The sequence below is a fragment of the Lepisosteus oculatus genome, chromosome 9, assembly GCF_040954835.1.
Source record: "Lepisosteus oculatus isolate fLepOcu1 chromosome 9, fLepOcu1.hap2, whole genome shotgun sequence".
NCBI classification, from domain to species: Eukaryota; Metazoa; Chordata; class Actinopteri; order Semionotiformes; family Lepisosteidae; genus Lepisosteus; species Lepisosteus oculatus.
This window is the reverse complement of record NC_090704.1, coordinates 4,822,630-4,841,912: the sequence shown is the minus strand read 5'-3', so window position 1 is coordinate 4,841,912 and position 19,283 is coordinate 4,822,630. Positions and strand designations below refer to the sequence as shown.

Genomic DNA, 19,283 nt, shown 5'->3' with positions numbered 1-19,283 from the left:
AGAAGGATGTTTCACGTTATGAAAACAACATTACAAATGAAGCTGAACCTTCCCAGAAAAAGGAAAAAAAATGTTCTTAACTAAGAAAAACGTATTGCAACAATAAACGTTTTGATTGCGTTAACTGGTCTGGGCTGAGCGATTGTTCCATCCCATCTCTTTCTGTTCTGCTGTTCGTTTTTCGTGGTTTTAAACTGTCGCCAGGTCAAACATGTGTGCCCGGGTGGGGGAATGTCATATGTCTGACACATGAGAAGATAATATGATAAAACGTTAGCGCCTCCCGTCGTCAGATGGCACTAGAGCGTCGTTTGTGTCAAAGACCAGTACTGTACTTCATGTATGCGCTAGGCTTGGCTGATACAGGACTGGTTGAGAACGCCGGTGGCTTGATCTGAGATTTTTCTCCACTCGCTTTGCCGAATTCGTCAACGACAGCACTTGCAGTTGAATTTTTATCGCTCCAAGTAAGAAGGAAATTTCGCGTTCTAGCTAGTTCCTATGTGTATGGTTTGGGCAAAACCAGCGTTTTGCCTTAGAAGAATCGAAGTCATTCATGAAACTTGTGTTTTTAATTATGTAATAACGCAGAGAACTTGGTAAGAGGGGGGGATCCACATACTGGTTGTATTTTAAGATATTTGCGATTTAATGGAAATCCGTAGAAAAAAAATAATTTGATCGTGCAGTATATGATTATCATGTAAAGAGTGCAGTAGCCTCAATTTGAGTTCATTTGTTGCTGGAGAATTTTTCGATACCTACTCGTAGAATCGTAGAACGATTCGTGCTCTGTGCCGAAAACGAGTAACTATCTGAACGCGCGTTTCAACTTCTTGTGTCATTAATCCAGTCTTTGCATTTTGTGAACGAAATGAACAAACTATAGTTACATTACGTGTTTTCCCAACAGTAAAACTTCGTGAACAAAGATATTGACAAGTTTTTGTCAATTCAAAAAAACAAACACAGGAGTGGAGTGCAGGCGGGGCGTTTTCTGCACAATGTATCTCCTCTGCAGTTGGCCGTCCTGCGCTGTGATTAATTCACTTTTCACCTATAGACAGGACTGAATGGCTTCCGCCTGGCAGAGGATACAGCGATATTACGACTGGGCTTTGGAGAATGGAGGTAAGGTGGACATAGTGAACTGTTGAAAACGCACCGAAGAGTTTCTTGTGCACAGTAATCGCAAGGAGTCCTGCGGAGTTTGCCGGTGTGACACCCAGCCCACTCCCCCTCAGGTGCTATCTGGGTTTGAAACGTTGTTACTCCGGCCATGGTGGTGCTTTTAATGTGAACTGTTCTGAGGCGTGTTGGGTGAAATCTGAGATGTCCCTGTTTTATTTTTTTCCCTGGACCCTTCACTTTCTGAGTAAAAACTACTGTACTGTACAACACAGCACTCATCCATCCCATGCCAGGTACACCAGGGGGTGCCATCTACCCTGAATTAGAAAAAAAGGAAACCACATTCAAACAAGTAGTATTTTTTTTTTAGAAAAATCTATAGTAAGTAGTAGGAAATGCATCTGAGCTCTTGGGTTTGTATTAAACCCGATGAGCTTGGTCTGGCATTCAGACTGTGCCTGGGGGGATGAACTATTGGCTTTTAAAGTGTGCTGGGCAAAATGGCATGGTGATGTATTAAAGCAATCAACTGTATGTGCGCGTCAGTGGGGAAAACTGCCGGCCTGTGTTTTTCAGATAAGCGGACGGACCCCTGGCTGTTGGTGTATTCCCCAGTGCCGGTCTCGGTCATTTTTCTGTGTTACCTCTTCCTCATCTGGGCCGGGCCCAGGCTGATGAGGCACAGAGAGCCAGTCGATCTCCGAGTCGTGCTCATTGTCTATAACTTCTCCATGGTGTGTCTGTCTGCTTACATGTTTTACGAGGTAAGATGCCTGATGGAGAGACCCCCAGGCTGCAGACAGTTTTCTCTCTGCTCATCATGTCTGTCTGCTTTCTGCAGTAACCATTTCTTTGACAATTTACTCATGCTGAGCCCCAAATCTTAGCTTGTCACTATACCCTACCTAGACAATAGGCTTTAAGTGCTTAGAAAAGTTAAGTCTTGCTAAACTAACTTCTTGCTCTTTTTTTGAACACGTGACAACGGTAATGAACACATAGCAGGAAGATGATATACAGCTTTTTTCCTCAAAAAGACATTTGTTAAATTAATTCAGTTAATTCCACACTAAAGGTTCTAATTCTCAAACTACAACTCAAGAATATGTCTGTATTTGGATTTTGAACTGGGTTAGCAAACAGAAAAGAGGGTGTGCTGATAAGGGGTGAGTACCTGTATAAGGATCACTGTTCTTCCTAGATCTAGATTGTGATATAGTGAGTAAATTAGTCTCGTTATGACATAAAATGAGAAGGATTAGCAAACACTTAACATGCAGCAAATTCATTATTTTTCTGAAATTCAAAAAGACAGTTGAATTCAATACTGGATAAACACCTGGCAGATGACATTCAATGCAGGCAAGTGCAGTGTGTTACATGCAGGTAGTGTAAATATAAACCACAAATATGAAATTAAAAATGGAACAAGTAATAGGTTTATTCCATGCTGAAAAAAAGAAGAGAGAAACGCAACGTTTCGGCTGTGGAGCCTTCTTCAGGTGTGCTTAAAATTTAAAATACTGAACTTAAAGAAGTGACTTATGAAAAAGACAGGTGTTTGAGTATGTAGAAGTAATGTTGAGATATATATATATAGTTAAGAGTATATAATTTAAATAAATCAATGTTGCTGGTTATTAAAACTGTATAATGCACTAGAAAAACTTCAGGATTGTGTACAATTATGATAAAGATAGAGAGAAGACTACATAACTCAGGACTTCTTTACACAAAGAGTTCTGGAATCTGGAACAAGATACCCAGTCACCTTCTCAAAGTCAAAACCATCACTTCTTTCAAGATCCTGTTAAATGAGATCTCTGGATCAATGATCTTGAATGCTTGTTCGCAGACTTCATTGTGTTTCTTAATACACTGTATACTGGCTTCAGAGACCTCAGTACTATCAAGAAAGAATCTTTGTGTACATTTACTTCAACGTTGTAATAGAAGATTGTTTTTTTTTTCAGCAGATGAAATGTGCTTTCTGTTTTACCTGTTATCTGGGGTAGATTGTATAATAATAATAGGTGGCACGCGTATTGTTTTTATGATGTTTATCAAACCATATTTTGTCTTTAAATGCCTAGGTTTTACTGAAGGAGCCTGAGTAATGAGGTAGTACAATCAGAACAGAAGGTTTTAAAGCAGAATGCCCGTGTCTTGCTGGGATAAAATCGAGTACGGTTAAGTTCCCGAGACAGAAACTGAATACTATGATGTAACAGAAAAAAAAACCCAAAACTCGTCTATTTCCGGTAACTTTACAAAGGGTTCCTGAAAGGGTTTGGTTTGTCTAACTGTATGAATTCACTGTGTTCTTGTTTTTCTAGTTTTTCATCTCCTCCTATCTTGCAAGCTACAGCTACCTCTGCCAGCCAGTGGACTACAGCACCAGTGTGCTGGGAATGCGGGTAATAGCATCTGAATTTACCAAAGAAACACTGACCACTTTCAGATCTGTCTTTAATCAAGGGCCTCTTTTATATTCCTTCAAAGAAGAGCTGGCTAGGACCATCATGTTTTTGATGTTCTGGTGCGTAGAACACAAGGGGTACGTTTCTATTCAAAGCTTTGCGAATTGTCCCTTACCGGTCAGTTAAACAGAAGGAATACTCTCTTTCTCTGGCAGATGGCGAGAGTATGCTGGTGGTTCTTTTTTTCCAAAGTCATAGAGCTCCTGGACACGGTAAGGTCACTCGGTCTGATGACACTCCCCACTGCATAAAATCATCTTCAGTGCCATTTAAAAAAACACACACACACACACACTCAATCCCTGATTTCAGGTGTTCTTCATACTGCGAAAGAAGAACAGCCAGCTCACCTTCCTGCATGTGTATCACCACGGTACCATGATCTTCAACTGGTGGGCAGGAGTCAAGTATGTGGCTGGTGGCCAATGTAAGTATTCTTGCTTTCTTGGGTACTGATTCAGCTGGGCTCTTGGTTAGAGTATCTGTCTGTCTCTCTCCTAGATGGAACCCTTTAGAATTAGTCCCTGTAGCTCAAGGATCTCCATCCCTGGTCCTGGAGTGCCCCTGTTTGGCAGGTGTTGTAGGCTACCGTTAACTTGCCAGTTTCTAAAGATATGGAACACTTTCATTCTGATCACCTAAACAGGCGATGTGTCAAGTAATTCGGAGATCATGTAGAGATCACCCCTTCTTTCCCTGAGGATCGGAGATCTCTTAATTGAACGGATTAGTTGCTTCAATTCATCAAAAGCTCCCAGGTGTTTAAAAACAGAGGACCTGTAATACTAACTGGACTGGGGCTCTTCAAGACCAGGAGAGCTCTGCTCTAGATGGTTCCGCCTCCCGGCAGCGTGAATGCACAGGAACAAACTAGGATTCATTTCCGTAATTCTTTCTATCTAGGAATGAACACCCATTCAGGTTAGGGTGAGATTTAAGGGCAGCCTTCATCATAACTTATGGGTCTTAATATTAATTAGCACTTTTGCCACCTCCTATTGCATTGTTATTGGATGAAGATGTAATTCACCTCTATTCTTATAGTTCATTACGACTGCATTCTTGTCATTTATATAATAGTGTCGGCCGTGTTAAAGGATGTATGAATAGTGTCAGGAATTCTCAAAGTTATTTATTGTCAGCAGCTGTATGTTACTTTTCCAAAACGCCGAACTGAAGGCGTCTATTTTAAGCGGCAATATAGAATATTGTGTCGGGATGCCTTTAAGCTCACGAGTCATGCGTGTGAAATTGCAGTGTACGCGTTTTCAAGGACGTCGAAAAACGGAGCACTCATGAGCTGCCCCCAGCACCTTCCGAACTGGGTGTGGTGAGACTGGGTGACCCCACGGGCCACGTGGAGATGACTGACCTTCACATAGTTTAGAGCCGGACTGCCTCAAAGTGCCTTCCTTTTCTCTGTAATTGGCATTTTGTCTTGTTTTGTTGCTCCCAGCGTTTTTCATAGGCATGGCCAACACATTTGTGCACGTTGTGATGTACACGTACTACGGCCTAGCAGCCTGTGGGCCACGCGTGCAGAGATTCCTGTGGTGGAAGCGCTACCTCACTAGCCTGCAGCTGGTGAGTGTCCCCGAGTCCCTCTCTCCTCGGCCTAGTTTTGGCCCGCGCCACTGAGGTCTGTGGGTCTTTTTGCTTTGCCAGTGCTCAGCTGTCTTTTTCCCAGAAACCTAGTCCTGATTCTGCTCAGTGCTGCCCTTCGAATCGCTTGTTTTTAACAGGGTTTGTGGAGCCTTGGGCAGGAACTCCCTCACAGCCATTTTCCGATGCCTGAAACTTGGCGAGCAGGCTGCTATGTTTTGCCAGCACTGAGAAAGTAGAGTCCTGAGTAGGACGTAGGTAGATAATGGAAACTTTTATAAAAATGAAGTAGCGTAAGCACTGTATTATTGTAGTGTTTTAGCTTCAGGGGGTTGTTACAGTATTTATAGGAGGACAAAGATAAAAAAACAATGGTCAGACCCCCAGAGGTTTCCAAGATGAGACACATTACTGTGTGGGGAGAGGAGAGTTCAGCTGGTGATGGTGGCCTGCCTGTGCTTTCAGCTCCAGTTCCTTGCAATCATCGCCCACACCGCCTACAACCTCTTCGCGGACTGCGACTTCCCCGATGCCATGAACCTGGTGGTGTTCGTCTACTGCGTCACCCTCGTCTTGCTCTTCAGCAACTTCTACTACCGCAGTTACCTCGCCCAGAAGAGCAAGCACGCCTGATGCTTGTCGGCTGCTAACTGCGAAACCAATTACGTCTTCCTGCAATTTAATGCAATTGTATGAAGTACAATTAAATTGCGTATCTGATCTAATCAGGTGTGCGAAACTAAGCAAGGTTGGACTTGGTCAGTACTGGGGTGGGAGATCTTATAGAGGGAACAATGTTGCCGCTGTAACTGGTGTTGGTGGACCAGTAGGTGGAGCTTTTCCCTTTGGACCAGAGCTTCCAAACCAATGCCTCAGTATAATGATAAAATAAGGGACAGTGTGCTGTAGGAGTTGCTGTTCTTGGTGTATTAACCAAGGTCCTGACAATTTCGTCATCAAAAGATAACGTGACACTATGTTGACATTTCCCCCATAATTCAAGTGGTGAAGCAAACACTGTCTGGAGCAGCCTCTGGCACACAATAGCTGCAGAATGGCCAGGTGGGGGCTGTGACACAGTGGTGGATGGAGAGGGTCTCCTCCCTATATAGAAGGTGCTCTGGGAGGGGAAAACGCTACGTAAACGCAAAGAAGAAACTGTTATTAAGAGGCTGAGTTTTCGGGGTGGTCTTCATATTCCTGGGGTTCTTGCCCGGAGGGGGGGCAGGCAGATTCACCACATCACCTACACGGCTCTGTTCCTCTCAGCCCTCAAGGACAGCCCTCCCCACCCCCACTAATCGCTGAGAGACCGCCACGCTCGGCCAGGTCCAGTAATTGAAATAAACCAGGCCGGGGCTTTTACACTGCACTTTAGTTATTTATTTAATCTCCCTTGGTGACACTTCATTTATCTTATAAATTATTGGTTTGGTTGCAGCCAATCAGTGGTGAGTGGAGGGCGGTGACGCCCACTTTAACCTTCTTTGTGGTGGAGGGAATTATAGGGACTCGGACTCCGGGCTGCTGAACAGACATCAAGAGACACCTCTGATCTTCGTGCCGATCCCTGACCTATCTGTTGTATTTTTGTTCAGTACCCGCACTCTAGATACAGTCTTGAGCAGGGCATTTCTTAGAGGAAATGGTCTGTTTTCTGTGGCCTGGTAAGTAGATCTTCACAGGGTTCAGACGCATTAACGACATGCTGTTGAAGGGAACGTCAGCTAGTGACCACAGCACCCAAAGTTAAAAAAGGCGATATGAAATTTTGATCTATCCATAAGGCTTTTTTTTTACTGTAGAGCTGCACCAGGTTTCTTATACAGTGTAGTTCCCTCTCTTAGTTGTCCTTACCCACCCAATCTGGGGTAGTTTGCTGTGTTTCCCTACTTTACCACACTACTTTCACAAGTTCCTAAGCCATCTCCGTGCCTCTGCAGCAAGTTCGCCCTTTAGGAATAGCGTCCTGACCTCTGTTCTGTTTGCTGAGCGTGTGAACACGTTGTTTTTACTGTGCCTCTGACCAGAATATTGCAGACGCTGGCTGTCCGGTGTGCTCCTTTTGTGAATTTGATCCTGCAGGGCTCTGGCCCTGGGTCTCGCAGTAGAAAATTAATGGAGGCTGCGCATGTCTCCCTGGATTTCTCATCCTCTCTCATTGCAGCCGCCTGTCCAGCTTGGTCAATTTGTGCGTGCACCGCTACGGCAGTTCAATTTCTCAGGCAAGTCTCTTTCTAATGATAAAAATAGTCACCAAGAGGGAGAAGTTCTGCATTTGCTCCACAATTGCTGAAGGCATTTTCTATTTTCCTGATTTTCAGATTACTTATTATAATCCCATGAAATCTCCACACCAAAGACCTCAGGAATGACAAATAGAAGCTGCAATACCGTTAGCAAATGCGGGCCATCCAGATAAATGACTTTCCCTGCCTGGTATCATTTTTATTATATTGGAATGTTGCAGAGAAGTCACAGATGAATTCTATGCGGCCTCAATCAGGGTGCATTATACTGCACAATTTGCTCACCTCCATTCCAATAGCCTCTTAAATCCACTTTAATATCTGTGCTGCACAAATGAGCTGCTACTAGGCTGAGGTTTCCTGGTGGCTAAGCTGCCTACTTAAAAGCAGCAGTAACATCCTGGTCTCAGAAAGGAGCAAGGCATGAGATCTTGCATCCTGCCTGTGCCGGTTTCCACTTTGTGCGTTTCATTTGAAAGCATCACACTCCTCAATGCTTCAGACACAGCAAGCTGGTGCTTTTGACGTTAACTGTCGTGCCACTTGCACAATTAAAACCTGCTCTTCTCTTTGGTAACCTTTGGAGTCAGAAAGGAAACATCAGTGTTTCTACTAACAGCTTCCCAATCATTGGTCTCTGTTCTTCATCCCCGTTGTAAGATTTGCCCCATTTCTTCAAGAGGACAAACAGCAGACCAAGGGATTTAAACTTAGGTCTCCTGGTACTTTTGCAAGCTTTTGCTTTCTGGGCTCAAATTCCAAAGGATTGCAGAGCATTCTGGGAGGCCTCTGAGCTGGTGTCGGTTACCAGAGGCAGGTAGGGAAATTGGGAATGGCAGTCACAGGGTGGGAGCAGTCCAGAGCAGGAAGTGGCGCCCTCCAGCGATTTGCTTTAGAAGTGACACACTAGACTGCCATTCATAAGAGAGCATCTTTTGTGTGTATCTGTATAAACCCTGCAAAGTGCAATGTAACATTTTGCTCAAGCAACACTGGATTTCTACAAACCATAGAAACTGACATTTAAGCTTGGAGATTTCTTATCATGGTAGTCTTTTTCATTTTTAGCCTGTCCAGCTTTTTCAGTATTCTCAGAGGGTATATGACCCCAAAATCTTTTTTCAGGGGACCCCTTAAGAAACCTACATGCTGCGATTCAAACCCCAGAAAAGCTCTTTTATGAATTCGGTAGTTCTCCAGAGTCCCAAACCTAGTTCCAGTTGCTCCAGCAAAGCATCCAAGCTAAAATAAATCCTGCAACTTCGAATCTGCACCAGGTTAGTAAAGATGAGATTCGTCAATGACGGAATCTGTTCATGATACTTTAAGGCAGTGGTTACACAGGTGAATTTGTGATTGACATAACAGGACTCATTTGAACTGTGTGACTGTGTTCAGATTTTAAACCTACTGGGAGCAGCCCCTTAACTATTGCATTTCCTCATTAAAATCAAAAGCCAGACTCTGGAGTAAAAATAAATACTTGCTAGGACCAGCATTGGGAACCCCTGCTTTAAGGGATGGAGCAATGAGTGCCTGAGAACTTTACATGCCCTCTGTTAGATATTATGGATCTTCCTGGTGTGTGAGTGGAAGTGGGAGAACAGTACCCTGGATCGGTGGATAGAAAGTCTCTGCTTTCCTAGGCTCACGGGCATTTTTTTTTTTTCTTAAAGAGGGATTCCTGTTGCTCTCATTTGAAAAGCAGAACTTTTACAGGCTGCTGTTTCTGTGAGCTTCAGCAGAACCATACTGGGGAAAACTGTTGGCATACTGTATGACGTGATCTGAACAGAACGTACAGTAGTGTCTTCAAATCAGCAGCTCGGTAATTTGCCGCCATCCATAATTAAAGCCCAAAACGCCCACTAGTGGCCAGACCCATTGCGAGCGTGGCCGAAAGGTGATCATGTTCTGCTAAGCTTCTGTATAACCACATTCGGTAAATACAGCTGCGGAAAAGCTGTGCGAATCTCCTTTTTGCTGTGTTAGGAAGGAAAGCTTTTTCAATCGACTTTTAGAAAAATGAATGGTGCTACAAAGTAGCAGTACAGGACAGACAGGCTTTGCACGGTCACTAAATGGCTCAATATAATATATATATATATCTGACGTGAACCTTGTGTGTGGGAAATACATTTTAATCAAGATATGTTTTGCCTGATTTCTAGATGCGTAGTTTTTAAACGTTTGCCAGGTCAAGCAGACAAGCAGACACTCATCTCCGTGGGGTGCGTGCTATAAAATCTAGGGTGGGGGATTTTATCCAGTGCAGTCAATGTGCGCTCTCACAGTTGTCTTCACTGGGGATACTGAAATTGACGAAATCGCAGTTGGCTGGTTTGTACCCGAGTCAGCGGAGCGTCACTCGCCCGCGTCTGAACGGGTCTGGTGCAGAACAAAACGCCAACTGCGGCTGAGAGCCTTTGTAAAAGTGGTTTAATGTCGCTTTCCCTCTGAGAGGCGAGATGGAGCCCACCCTTTAATTTCACATTCGAGCTTTCTGAGCTGTTGCTGTTTACGAGGAAATAGAAGCCCCTCCGTGTTAGATCACGAAGTCAGTTGCGAAGGGTTCTGCAAAAGCAGGATTATTTCTCTACACAATTCCTGAATATGCCACAATAAGGGCAGACAAAAGCAATACTTTCATACTTGATCACCTATAATGAGCTTTTTTTTTTTAGGCACAGGCGACAACACACATCCACGAGCCTCACACCTGCCGGGCTGTTTGATTTTAATACACAATAATAAATCTGTCTCACGGTACAATGCTTCCTCTGCGGAAGTCTGTGCACAGCTGCAGTTTTGATGGAACTCTAGACAGCCTTTTTGAACCTCGCTTGACGTAAGGAGGAAACTACATTTAGCTTCTCCCTCCATAACTCACACAAGGGGTGTCCCCTTTCATGAACGATTAATAAAGGGAAAACGGGGTCCCCCCCCCCAGTTGTCAGCACAAACGGGAGCACTGTTGCAAGTCCAGATAATTTGCCTGAACTATCAGTGCAAGGCGTCTGGGTTTATCGTATAATACGGTTTTAATGAAGCGCTAGATGCATGACGTCCAGGGAGCAGGTCAAAACCAACATACTGACAGTATTAGAAAAGGAGGTGCTGCTTTTATGGCAATTCTGTGGAGGAGACCTCAGCCAGGTCCAGATTCCTCCCTTCATCCCCCTCCAGTCACAGTGAAAGCCTGCCTTTATTTGGAGTGTAATTAGTAATCACTTTGCCTTTAGGAGGAGAATAACCTCTTTATCTTGGCTCTGGAAGGTTGTAATCACTGTCTGTAAGGACTTTGCTGTGGAGCAAGCTTGTAATAATAGTCCTTCACCCAGATTGGTCTTTTTCGACAAGGGGCTTGCTGATGAGTGTGAGCCGTGGCTGATGGCTCTATACCCTCGTCTCTTTGTACGCCAGCAGAGACATTCCAACTCAGTTTCTTCCTGGCTTCACACATACACGGGTACGTGTCCGCTGTCCAGCGATGCCCCTGGAGAATACTCTCCCCTGGCTGTTTTTTTTTCAAGTCCGGGCTTGTAAACAAGCTTGTTTTTGTTTTCCCGGGGTTAAAAATCTGAACTCCCTTTTAATCCCTCGCTCATCCAGAGGGACTCAACCCCTCAGTCATCAGAATTTCTGGGACTCGTAATCCAACAGTCGGCTGTAATGGTTTTCCTTTACTTCTGTGTGGCTGGAGAGGTGTGTAACATTTCAGTCATTCTCTCAGTGTTTTATTTTCATTACTGATTTTAGTGTCTAGAAGATTCTTAAAGCTCTAGGTCCACAAATTACCCCCAAATAAATGCGACTGGTAGAGCTTTACTGTAATGCATTCGAAACATTGGAATTATTCTTCCAAAAATCCATTTTTTTATGAAAAAAACTACAGGAATGATGACGATGGAAATGAGTGACATGTTTCAGCCATAACCCTGCGTTAATAGTGTTTTTAACTGGAGATCTTCTAGTTGAACTGTGCCTTCCAAGGAGGCCAGGATTGAGTTTTGGAAAGTATCTTTGAAAGTCAGGGCTCCAAGGGGACTGGCTTTTGCCCAATGGTGACTGTTAATCTTGGGGTGTAGGAGTGGATAGAGTAGGTGACAAGTTGAAGTGGGATCTTCCACAAGAAAAGCAAAATAAATTGCCTCCTGTGCACCTTGAAGTAAAGCTAAAAGGAAATATTTACAGAAACCCAGACAAGTCTCAGTGTGTTCTGTTTGGTTCGCCTTACTGTTCTCAGATCACGTGAGGGTTGACTGAGCCTTCAGCCAGTTAAGGTGAACGTCAGCTCAGCAAACAGAACAGAAGCACAGCTGACCGAGCCACAGGTCAGCCATGTCCTCTTCTCTGTAAGAAAGTGGCCCATGTCCAGGCGTATTGGGTTTGCCAAGCATGCAGTGAAAGACAGAGAAGAAAGGTTACAGAGGAGAAGTGGGCACTCTGCCCATCTAACCCATTTGGTAGGTAGTAGTTCATCCAAGGATCTCATCCAGTCATTTCTTCAAAAGAAACGAGGATATCAGCTTCAACAATACAGCTGGGGAGGTTGTTTCAGACACCGACTACTACCCTTTGGGAAAAGAGGTGCTTCACTGTTCAGTCTGGAGGTATCCACTGAGCAGACTTTGTCAGTGCTTCTGAGGGTATTGAATACTTGTATCAGGTCCCCTCATAAACGTTTCTGCTTAGGGCTAAAAGGGTTCTGCTCCTTCAACCTGTCAGTGCAGGGTGTTCCCTTAAGAATAAGATCGCTTTATTGGCCATATACGATTTCTTGTATCGGGAATTTGTCTGTTCACATACCCCAGTTTGCTCTCCATGAGACACACAGACAGGGAGAGAAGCTTGGGGTCAGAGCGCAGGGTCAGCCATTTCTACGGCACCTCTGGAGCAGTTGGAGTTAAGGGCCTTGCTCAGGAGCCCAACGGAGTAGGATTTGAACCAGCAACCTTCCAGCCACAGGCACAGATCTTTTGTCACAGAGCCCCCTAAGCTCCACTACCTCATAGGATGTAACAACCTGCCCAAAGTGTCACATCTGAACACCCCTAGCAAGGCAGAGCGTAAGAATTTGTGAAAGGGGGCTCAGGGTTTAGAGCAATCGGATTACCCGCTGTGGAATTTGTGCTGCCCGAGTCTTTTGTGTCGCTACCAAACGCAAGTGACTGGGAGCAGAGGAGCAGCCCGCAGTGGAGCAGCCCTCTGCCAGAGGCCAGCTCCCCTCACTCGTTCAGAAACGCTGTCTTGCCGCCGGGCCTCAGGGAGGAGAAACGCTAGGCTTTGAAGCTGAGGGGAGGGCTGGCGAGGGGGCTTGGAGGACCTGAATGCAGCGAGCGTCCCCCCCTTCCTGAAAGCAGACAGCTTGCCAGGCGCCTGAGACTTCTGATGACATTCAAAGCGTTGTCCTTCCTGAGAGGAAGACATCAGCAGCAGCAAAGTGAGAGTTAAAACGCGGTACATGTATTTATGTACACTACAGGCAATAAATATCCGTATACCCAGTCACTTTTTCCCTAAGTGACTGTTATAGAACAGGGTTCAAGTGCAGTGAGGCACTGCGATCACATCACAGCGCCATCTTCTCAACAAGGAAATGTTTTCTCCTGGAAATGCAACAAAACTTTGCAATAAAAAAAGAAAATGGCAGGCAGGGATGGCATTTGGCTCCATTTCATACATACGGTAGGAATGTAAATAACACACACCACAGGCCACAGGATAACTTCAAAAATGTACCAGCACTTAGAATCAGAATGAGGTTCCCAGCATCCCCTCAAATGTCCTAACAGCTACCCTGTGATATGTGCTGGGGGGTTTTGAGGAGGAGCGTATTGTTTGCACAAGGCAGGAGCAATGCCAGGGCTCACAGTCTGTTCCCTGGCTGACCTGGAGGTGATGGATTGACATCCTTCATAGCTGTGTAAACTGCAGGAATGGTCACCTTGCACAATCCCACAAGTCCCTCCTTAATTCAACCGATGAATCGCCTCCTCACATCTCCATCTGGTATGCCTAAATATCGATACAAGACATTATGTACAGGCCATCATATGTGAGAAAGACACCAATATGCACATGAGGAAAAGGAGATCCAGACCCAGCATGCTTCTGTCCATATTATGTTCGTAACCTGAACGTTGACCCAGCAGGATCTAACTCATATCCTGGCCTCACCTTTCTGATTTCTCTTATCTGAAGCCCAGGCAACACAAATTAGCGCAAATCTGTCCAGTCGCTCATCTATTGATCATTCCGCTTGCGAAGGCTGACCTCGGCCCCAGGCCGACAAGTCCCCTCGTTTGTGAAGACCCGTCTTTACAACAGAAGATCTGTTGACGACCGTGCTTTAATCACCCAGAGCTGCTTTTGAAAACAAATCAGCACGAGCATTGTCCTTCCCAGGTTGGTTTAGAAGAAGTCTGTAAATATTGACAAGTTATTGACAAGACAGTTACTTGGTTTGAGAGCTGTTAAATAAGATTTATCTGCTTCAGCGGGTTTGTTTTTCCTCTGGCGAAAAGGACACGCAGAATGAAGAGCTTTGTGAGGTCCCTGCTGTTCACGTAGTTTCCTTTAAGGTGTGTAGCCCTGGACGAACAGTTTTTTTCTCTCGGTTCAAGTAACCTTTGCCTTTCATTTTGCTCTGTTCTTTCATCTCTCTCCCCCCCTTGAAACAAAATGGTTCCTGAAAGGCAGGATCTCCTAGTGGCAAAACAGATCCCTGGACACTCCAGGAAAAAAACACTCGACCCCCCCTCCTTGGGTATTCTGGATGAGCTGCTGCAGTTTAAAGCCTTTGCCTGCTTCTCTTCCTGTTTTTCCTTGAGGATGCTGGGTCTAGACCTTTATCTGAGGCTCTATACCGCAGTGCAACAGTCTCCCAAATGATTAAATTTTCATCAGCAGCTACCCTGTCAGTTCCAATTCCAGCCTGCACGCAGCTGGCCTGCCAGAGAGAGCCCCCACCCACACACACCTTGGCCTTTACAGCCCAGTCCTCCCCTCCACCACAGCTCCCACCTGGAGAGGCAGCCGGCTCTGTTCCACACCCGGGTACGGCTGGCAGGCCGTTGGGAACGTCCGTTTCCACAGGTCAAGAAAACACGTGGCGTGTGTTTTATTGAGTAGAGGATTCTCTGGCATCAGGCCAGCAGGGCCCTCTGGCCTGTGTTGGAGGGACACGCACGAGGAAGAGAGGGGCTCCATGCTCTCACCTCGCTCTGGCTGTTCAAATAAACACTTCGAGTTGTGTACGCAGTGAAGGAAAGATATCGCCCTTGTTGACGCAGAGGGAAAAGGCTTCCTGTGGGCGCAGTTCATATCTCAAGAGCCAGAAGCAGGACTCAGTGTGTTGGTTTTTAGTGTAGAAGAGGCTTTTTTAAAGCGTGCTTTATGTCTCCCTGCTGGGGTCCAGTGCATGGAATGGAAAAGGAGTGGAAATGTGACTTTGTTACAGTTGTTAGGAGCGGTGCTGTCTGTAATAGAAACAAAATCCAGGGGCCAGACTGGGAGGCTGAGCTGAGTTCTCAAAACACAGACAAATCAAGAGATGTGAAGGCTTTCAAATGTATCATTGTTCTTGTTTCTACACTCCTCGCTCCTGATTCTCTGAGCTGTTTCAGCTCCAATGCTAGATGGGGGGGATATAATATTCAGAAGAGATCTGTGCTATGTTTCTGTGCAGAAGAGGTCATTGCATGGTCTCATAATGGCAGCAACAACAACAGAACATGTTGTTCCCATTGGTCAGTAATGCATCTTCTGATTGGTGGGCAAGGAGCTTATTAAGGTAATCCACTTATTTATAGCTGATAGCCGTTTCATTACCATCTGATGTAAAGAGATAAACTAAAATATAATATAGTTGAGATAGATCTGGCATTAACACATTTATATGCCAGTTACATAATCCAATCACTGTGTTTGTATGTGTGACAGTTACAGTGGTACTCTGAAGATTAATCTTAGGTACTGTATAGATGCTTCGCTAATGTAATACTTTCTCGTGTCTCAGTCTTGACTTCCAGAAACCCACCACTTCCCACATGTTTTATTCTCATAGAGGAGACTGTGCTTAAGGAATTTCTCTCCATTGACATGTTATGAAGCTGAACATTTCCTTCCAAACTGTTCACTCTCCCTGGGAAACTAATCTCTCTGACCACTGCATTCCACTGATTTCTCGTGTCATTATCTAAAACAGAAATTGTGAATAATCTGGCACAGTGTTTTTCACATCCCTTTAATTTAGATTAATTTCCCCCATTCAAGTGCAGTCCAGATGACATAGAGACAATGACTTTAACACAAGCTGGGCTGCCTGGTCCCCCTAAATTAATAAAGCATCTTTGCTAGCATGATATTTGGTCTCGGAGGGCAAGAGTGACTCTGGTTTTCTTGTGCTGTCTGTGAATGATGTCTTCAGTTTCAAAGCTGGGAAACTGCCAAAGAAAGATTTTCAAAGGTTAATAGAATTAAATCTGGCTTTCCGAATCCAGGTTTTGGAGGGACCTTTTTCTTTGAAATGCTATTTTATTTGAGGCTGTGGGTGAGTCATGTACAACAGAAATAATCTAGAACCCTCGCAGTTTGATTTACAGGGGGTAAACAGATCTAGTGGTGAAAGAAGCTCTCTTCTTTCATGAAATTAGGGAAATGCAGAGTGTTCCATTGTGAACTTTAACTTCTTCTTTTCTTGTAATGACAAGTAGGCTCTGTGTGAAAGTTCCAGCTTCTTGACCTAATGAAACAGTGCAGAGACAGGAGTCCTTGCTTTAGCTCAGTGCCATGCGGGCAAATGTTAGAGATAGACAATGATTCTCTATGAGCTGTGGAGTCGCTGTTCCATGCTGCAGGATAACAAAACCTCAGCCTGAACATCAAAACCCTCACACCTGGACACCTCAGGCTCTGCTCTTTTTAAATTTAGACAAGAGTGTGCCACAGACTGTTTCTCTTTCCCTCTTTTCTGTTGCATAGAATTACCACCATCCCCCTCCTCCCCTAGGGTCACCTAATGCTTAAAATAACCTTTCCCTGCAGGCTGGGCCTGCAGAGAGGCTACGTCAGTCCCTTGCCTGTGATAGAAGTGAATTACGGAGCCGTTCCACGTTATTAAACATGACACTCACTGAAGATAATGGAGCCTTTCTTCATCTCAATTCAAAATTCTAATCTCATTTCTTTGATTAATAGGTACAGATCTGCATATCAAGGACTCTTGTTAATTTACTCTCGCAAATCCCTTTTTGTGATGTGTCTGCAAAAAAAAAAAATCTGTCTTCCTAATCTTCTTTTTGTGTGCTTCCTGTTACTGCTGCACGGAGAGTGATAGTGAGTGACTGAGTGGCAGGCCGTGGAGAGGAAAGGCCGGTCCTGACCAGTGGGAAAGAGAGCCCAGGGAATGGTAGTGGAGAGTCTGTAGTTTCCTTTTTCATCTCGCCTCTGTTAGGCCCTGCGTTTTGCCTTTCCGACACTGGAGTTTGTAAGCCAAAATTAAACACAAAAATCCTGCTTTAAGGCTGGAGGGAGGAAAGGGAGCTACTTCAAGCTGAGGGTTTTCTTTACTCCTGATGAGAATTTAATTTCTTTTTGCTCTGATTTGCACCTTTGATCTTTTGTTTCCAAATCTGAAAGAATTGAAGCTCCTTCTTCCTTTTTTAGTCATCTAGAAAAAACCTCAGCTTGAAGTAGCTCCCTTTCCTCCTTCCAGCCTTAAAGCAGGATTTTTGTGTTTATTTTTGGCTTACAAGTTTATTATAATCTTTATTTATTTTTTTGGGGGGGGGATACCTGCAAAAAGGCTTTTTGTAAAGATTCCTCTCTTTTTTTTCCCCTTAGATCTGTGACACGACTGTCATCCAAAAAAGCGAGAAAATGCCACAGATGGCGATAGCTGCTGGGCAGCCCATGTTCGACGGTCTCCTGAGTCTGCGTAGGGCCGTGTGTGCAACAGTCCACTCACACCCAGACGAGTGGGGGGCTCAACGAGGACACATGACTCCTCGCCTCTCAGTCTTTTCTATCTCAGGCCTTCGCTTCCTGTCTGGGTAGCTATCTTCCGCCTCACGTGCTGATAGGCAAGGGGCCGGCCACACAGCCACAGCCTTTGATCTGTGTGCCACTCTGCGGCCCCAGATATACTGTAGCATTGGGCGCTGATAAACAAACCCACAGGATCTGCAGAAACAACTCGGAGCTTGACAGATTCTCTCTTAAAGCCTATTCAAATCAGCATCTTTGCAGCCTGCTCATTGTATTCCTACTTAAAATTCGAATTATGTCTGAATAACATCGCAACGGTCGAGGCCCTAAAACCAATGCGACGTGCCTTTTTTTCCAAACAATAGTGAGCCAGAAGCATGTCAAATGCAGACCCTCGTAAAGTGTTGAAACCTCGGAATGTGTTCTCTCTAAAAGCACACCCTCTGGATGTGCGGTGTTTGTTTTGCTTGGGTCGCACCTCACTCGCAGAGATAGGATATCCCTTTCTGTATTGGAGCGGATCACGGCGGTCGATGCGGTTTAGGGCGAATTACTAGGCCTCATTAGCGCAGCCGAGACCGTGTCTCCCCAGCGTGTCCACCTGGACGCAGGCGGGTTTCCCTGTCCCGCGGAGGGCCTGCCGTGTGACGCTGTGGCGGATTCCATCGACCCGCTGGAGCGTGCTCTGCCCCCGCTGCCTTGCCCCACTGGTCATTACGGCATCAGGAATTATCCATGACCTTTCCAGGCCATCCCAGCGTGCCTGGCTGCAGGAAGCACATGGCTCTCGCCCCCTCCTTATCTCCAGCGCGCAGGCTTGCTTCCTCAGGCTCTGGAGGGAAGCAGGGATGCGGTGGGGGGTGGGAGAGTGTCATTAATATCAGCCTTTGCCCCAGGAGAGGCATTTCCAGCCCCCTTGCCCAGACACGGGGGGCCCCAGATCTGGGTAGACAAGCCGTGGAAGGAGGTTTGGCAGAGCTGCCCTCTGTAAACTGAGCACCGTGTCTCATTTGCACTCTGGGTGCAGTTCTCCTATGCTAATCTGAGATGATTGCTTCTAGCGATGCTGTGTTAATCATACGCATGCCGATTTTCTAGGCTACCCTTGAAGAACTAATCTAGTGAGAAGGAGATGCAATGTGTCAGTGTTTCTCCCAGCTGCTGGGTGGGCGGGGGGTGGGGACAGGGCCGTTCGGCTTGTGGAAAGCGTGGACAGGAAACAGGCTGGAGTAGCTTCCTTCAGGAAGAGCATTGAATCCAAGACCTCATCTAAGCCCCTTTAACATCTAACACGAACATATACACCGTAAACAAAATCCTTAGAAGTATTGCCTAGGTTATTGACCAGAATTGGACAAGCACCTGACAGTCTTGCAAATGCTGCCCTGTCAGAAGCTATCACCTCCTGCACATTTTTACTTAGAGTTAACGTGACGTTTATGTATGAATATCCATTTCTACACTCTTCTGGTACCTTAATTTATGTGATAACATTAATAACTATGATTATTGCTACTGCTTCTCTATTTGCAGCGTTTGTTAATGTAAATTGAATTTACTGGAGTGGTTTGAACTTGCCCTTATGTGCTCCGGTTTCCCCTTCTACCCTGTATTGGAAAAAGCAGTTGGAACATGGATGGAGCAATTTGAGCTTGGTACCTTGCCCAAGGGTGCAAATGTGATCTGAACATGCTGTCAGGAGGCCTGATCACTACACACTCCACGCTGCTGCCAGGTGAACCTGATTTTCTTTTGTTAATTCTGAGCAAAATGTGGTATTAAAAGACATTTCTCTGGTACTTGACAGGTCTGATCTTTATTTTGGAAAAGT

The 19,283-nt window shown here is 45.2% G+C and overlaps 1 protein-coding gene across 1 annotated transcript; it reads left to right on the top strand.

Annotated features, from left to right (window-relative positions):
- The first annotated feature begins 225 nt into the window (after window positions 1-225).
- On the top strand, window positions 226-5,956 carry elovl8a (ELOVL fatty acid elongase 8a). The gene is made up of 8 exons (XM_015355361.2): window positions 226-467; window positions 1,064-1,131; window positions 1,708-1,895; window positions 3,468-3,548; window positions 3,767-3,823; window positions 3,924-4,038; window positions 5,068-5,195; window positions 5,679-5,956. Exons 2-8 carry the CDS (start codon window positions 1,074-1,076, stop codon window positions 5,844-5,846), a joined length of 795 nt encoding a protein of 264 aa, XP_015210847.2. The 5' UTR covers window positions 226-467; window positions 1,064-1,073; the 3' UTR covers window positions 5,847-5,956.
- The last annotated feature ends 13,327 nt before the right edge of the window (window positions 5,957-19,283 follow it).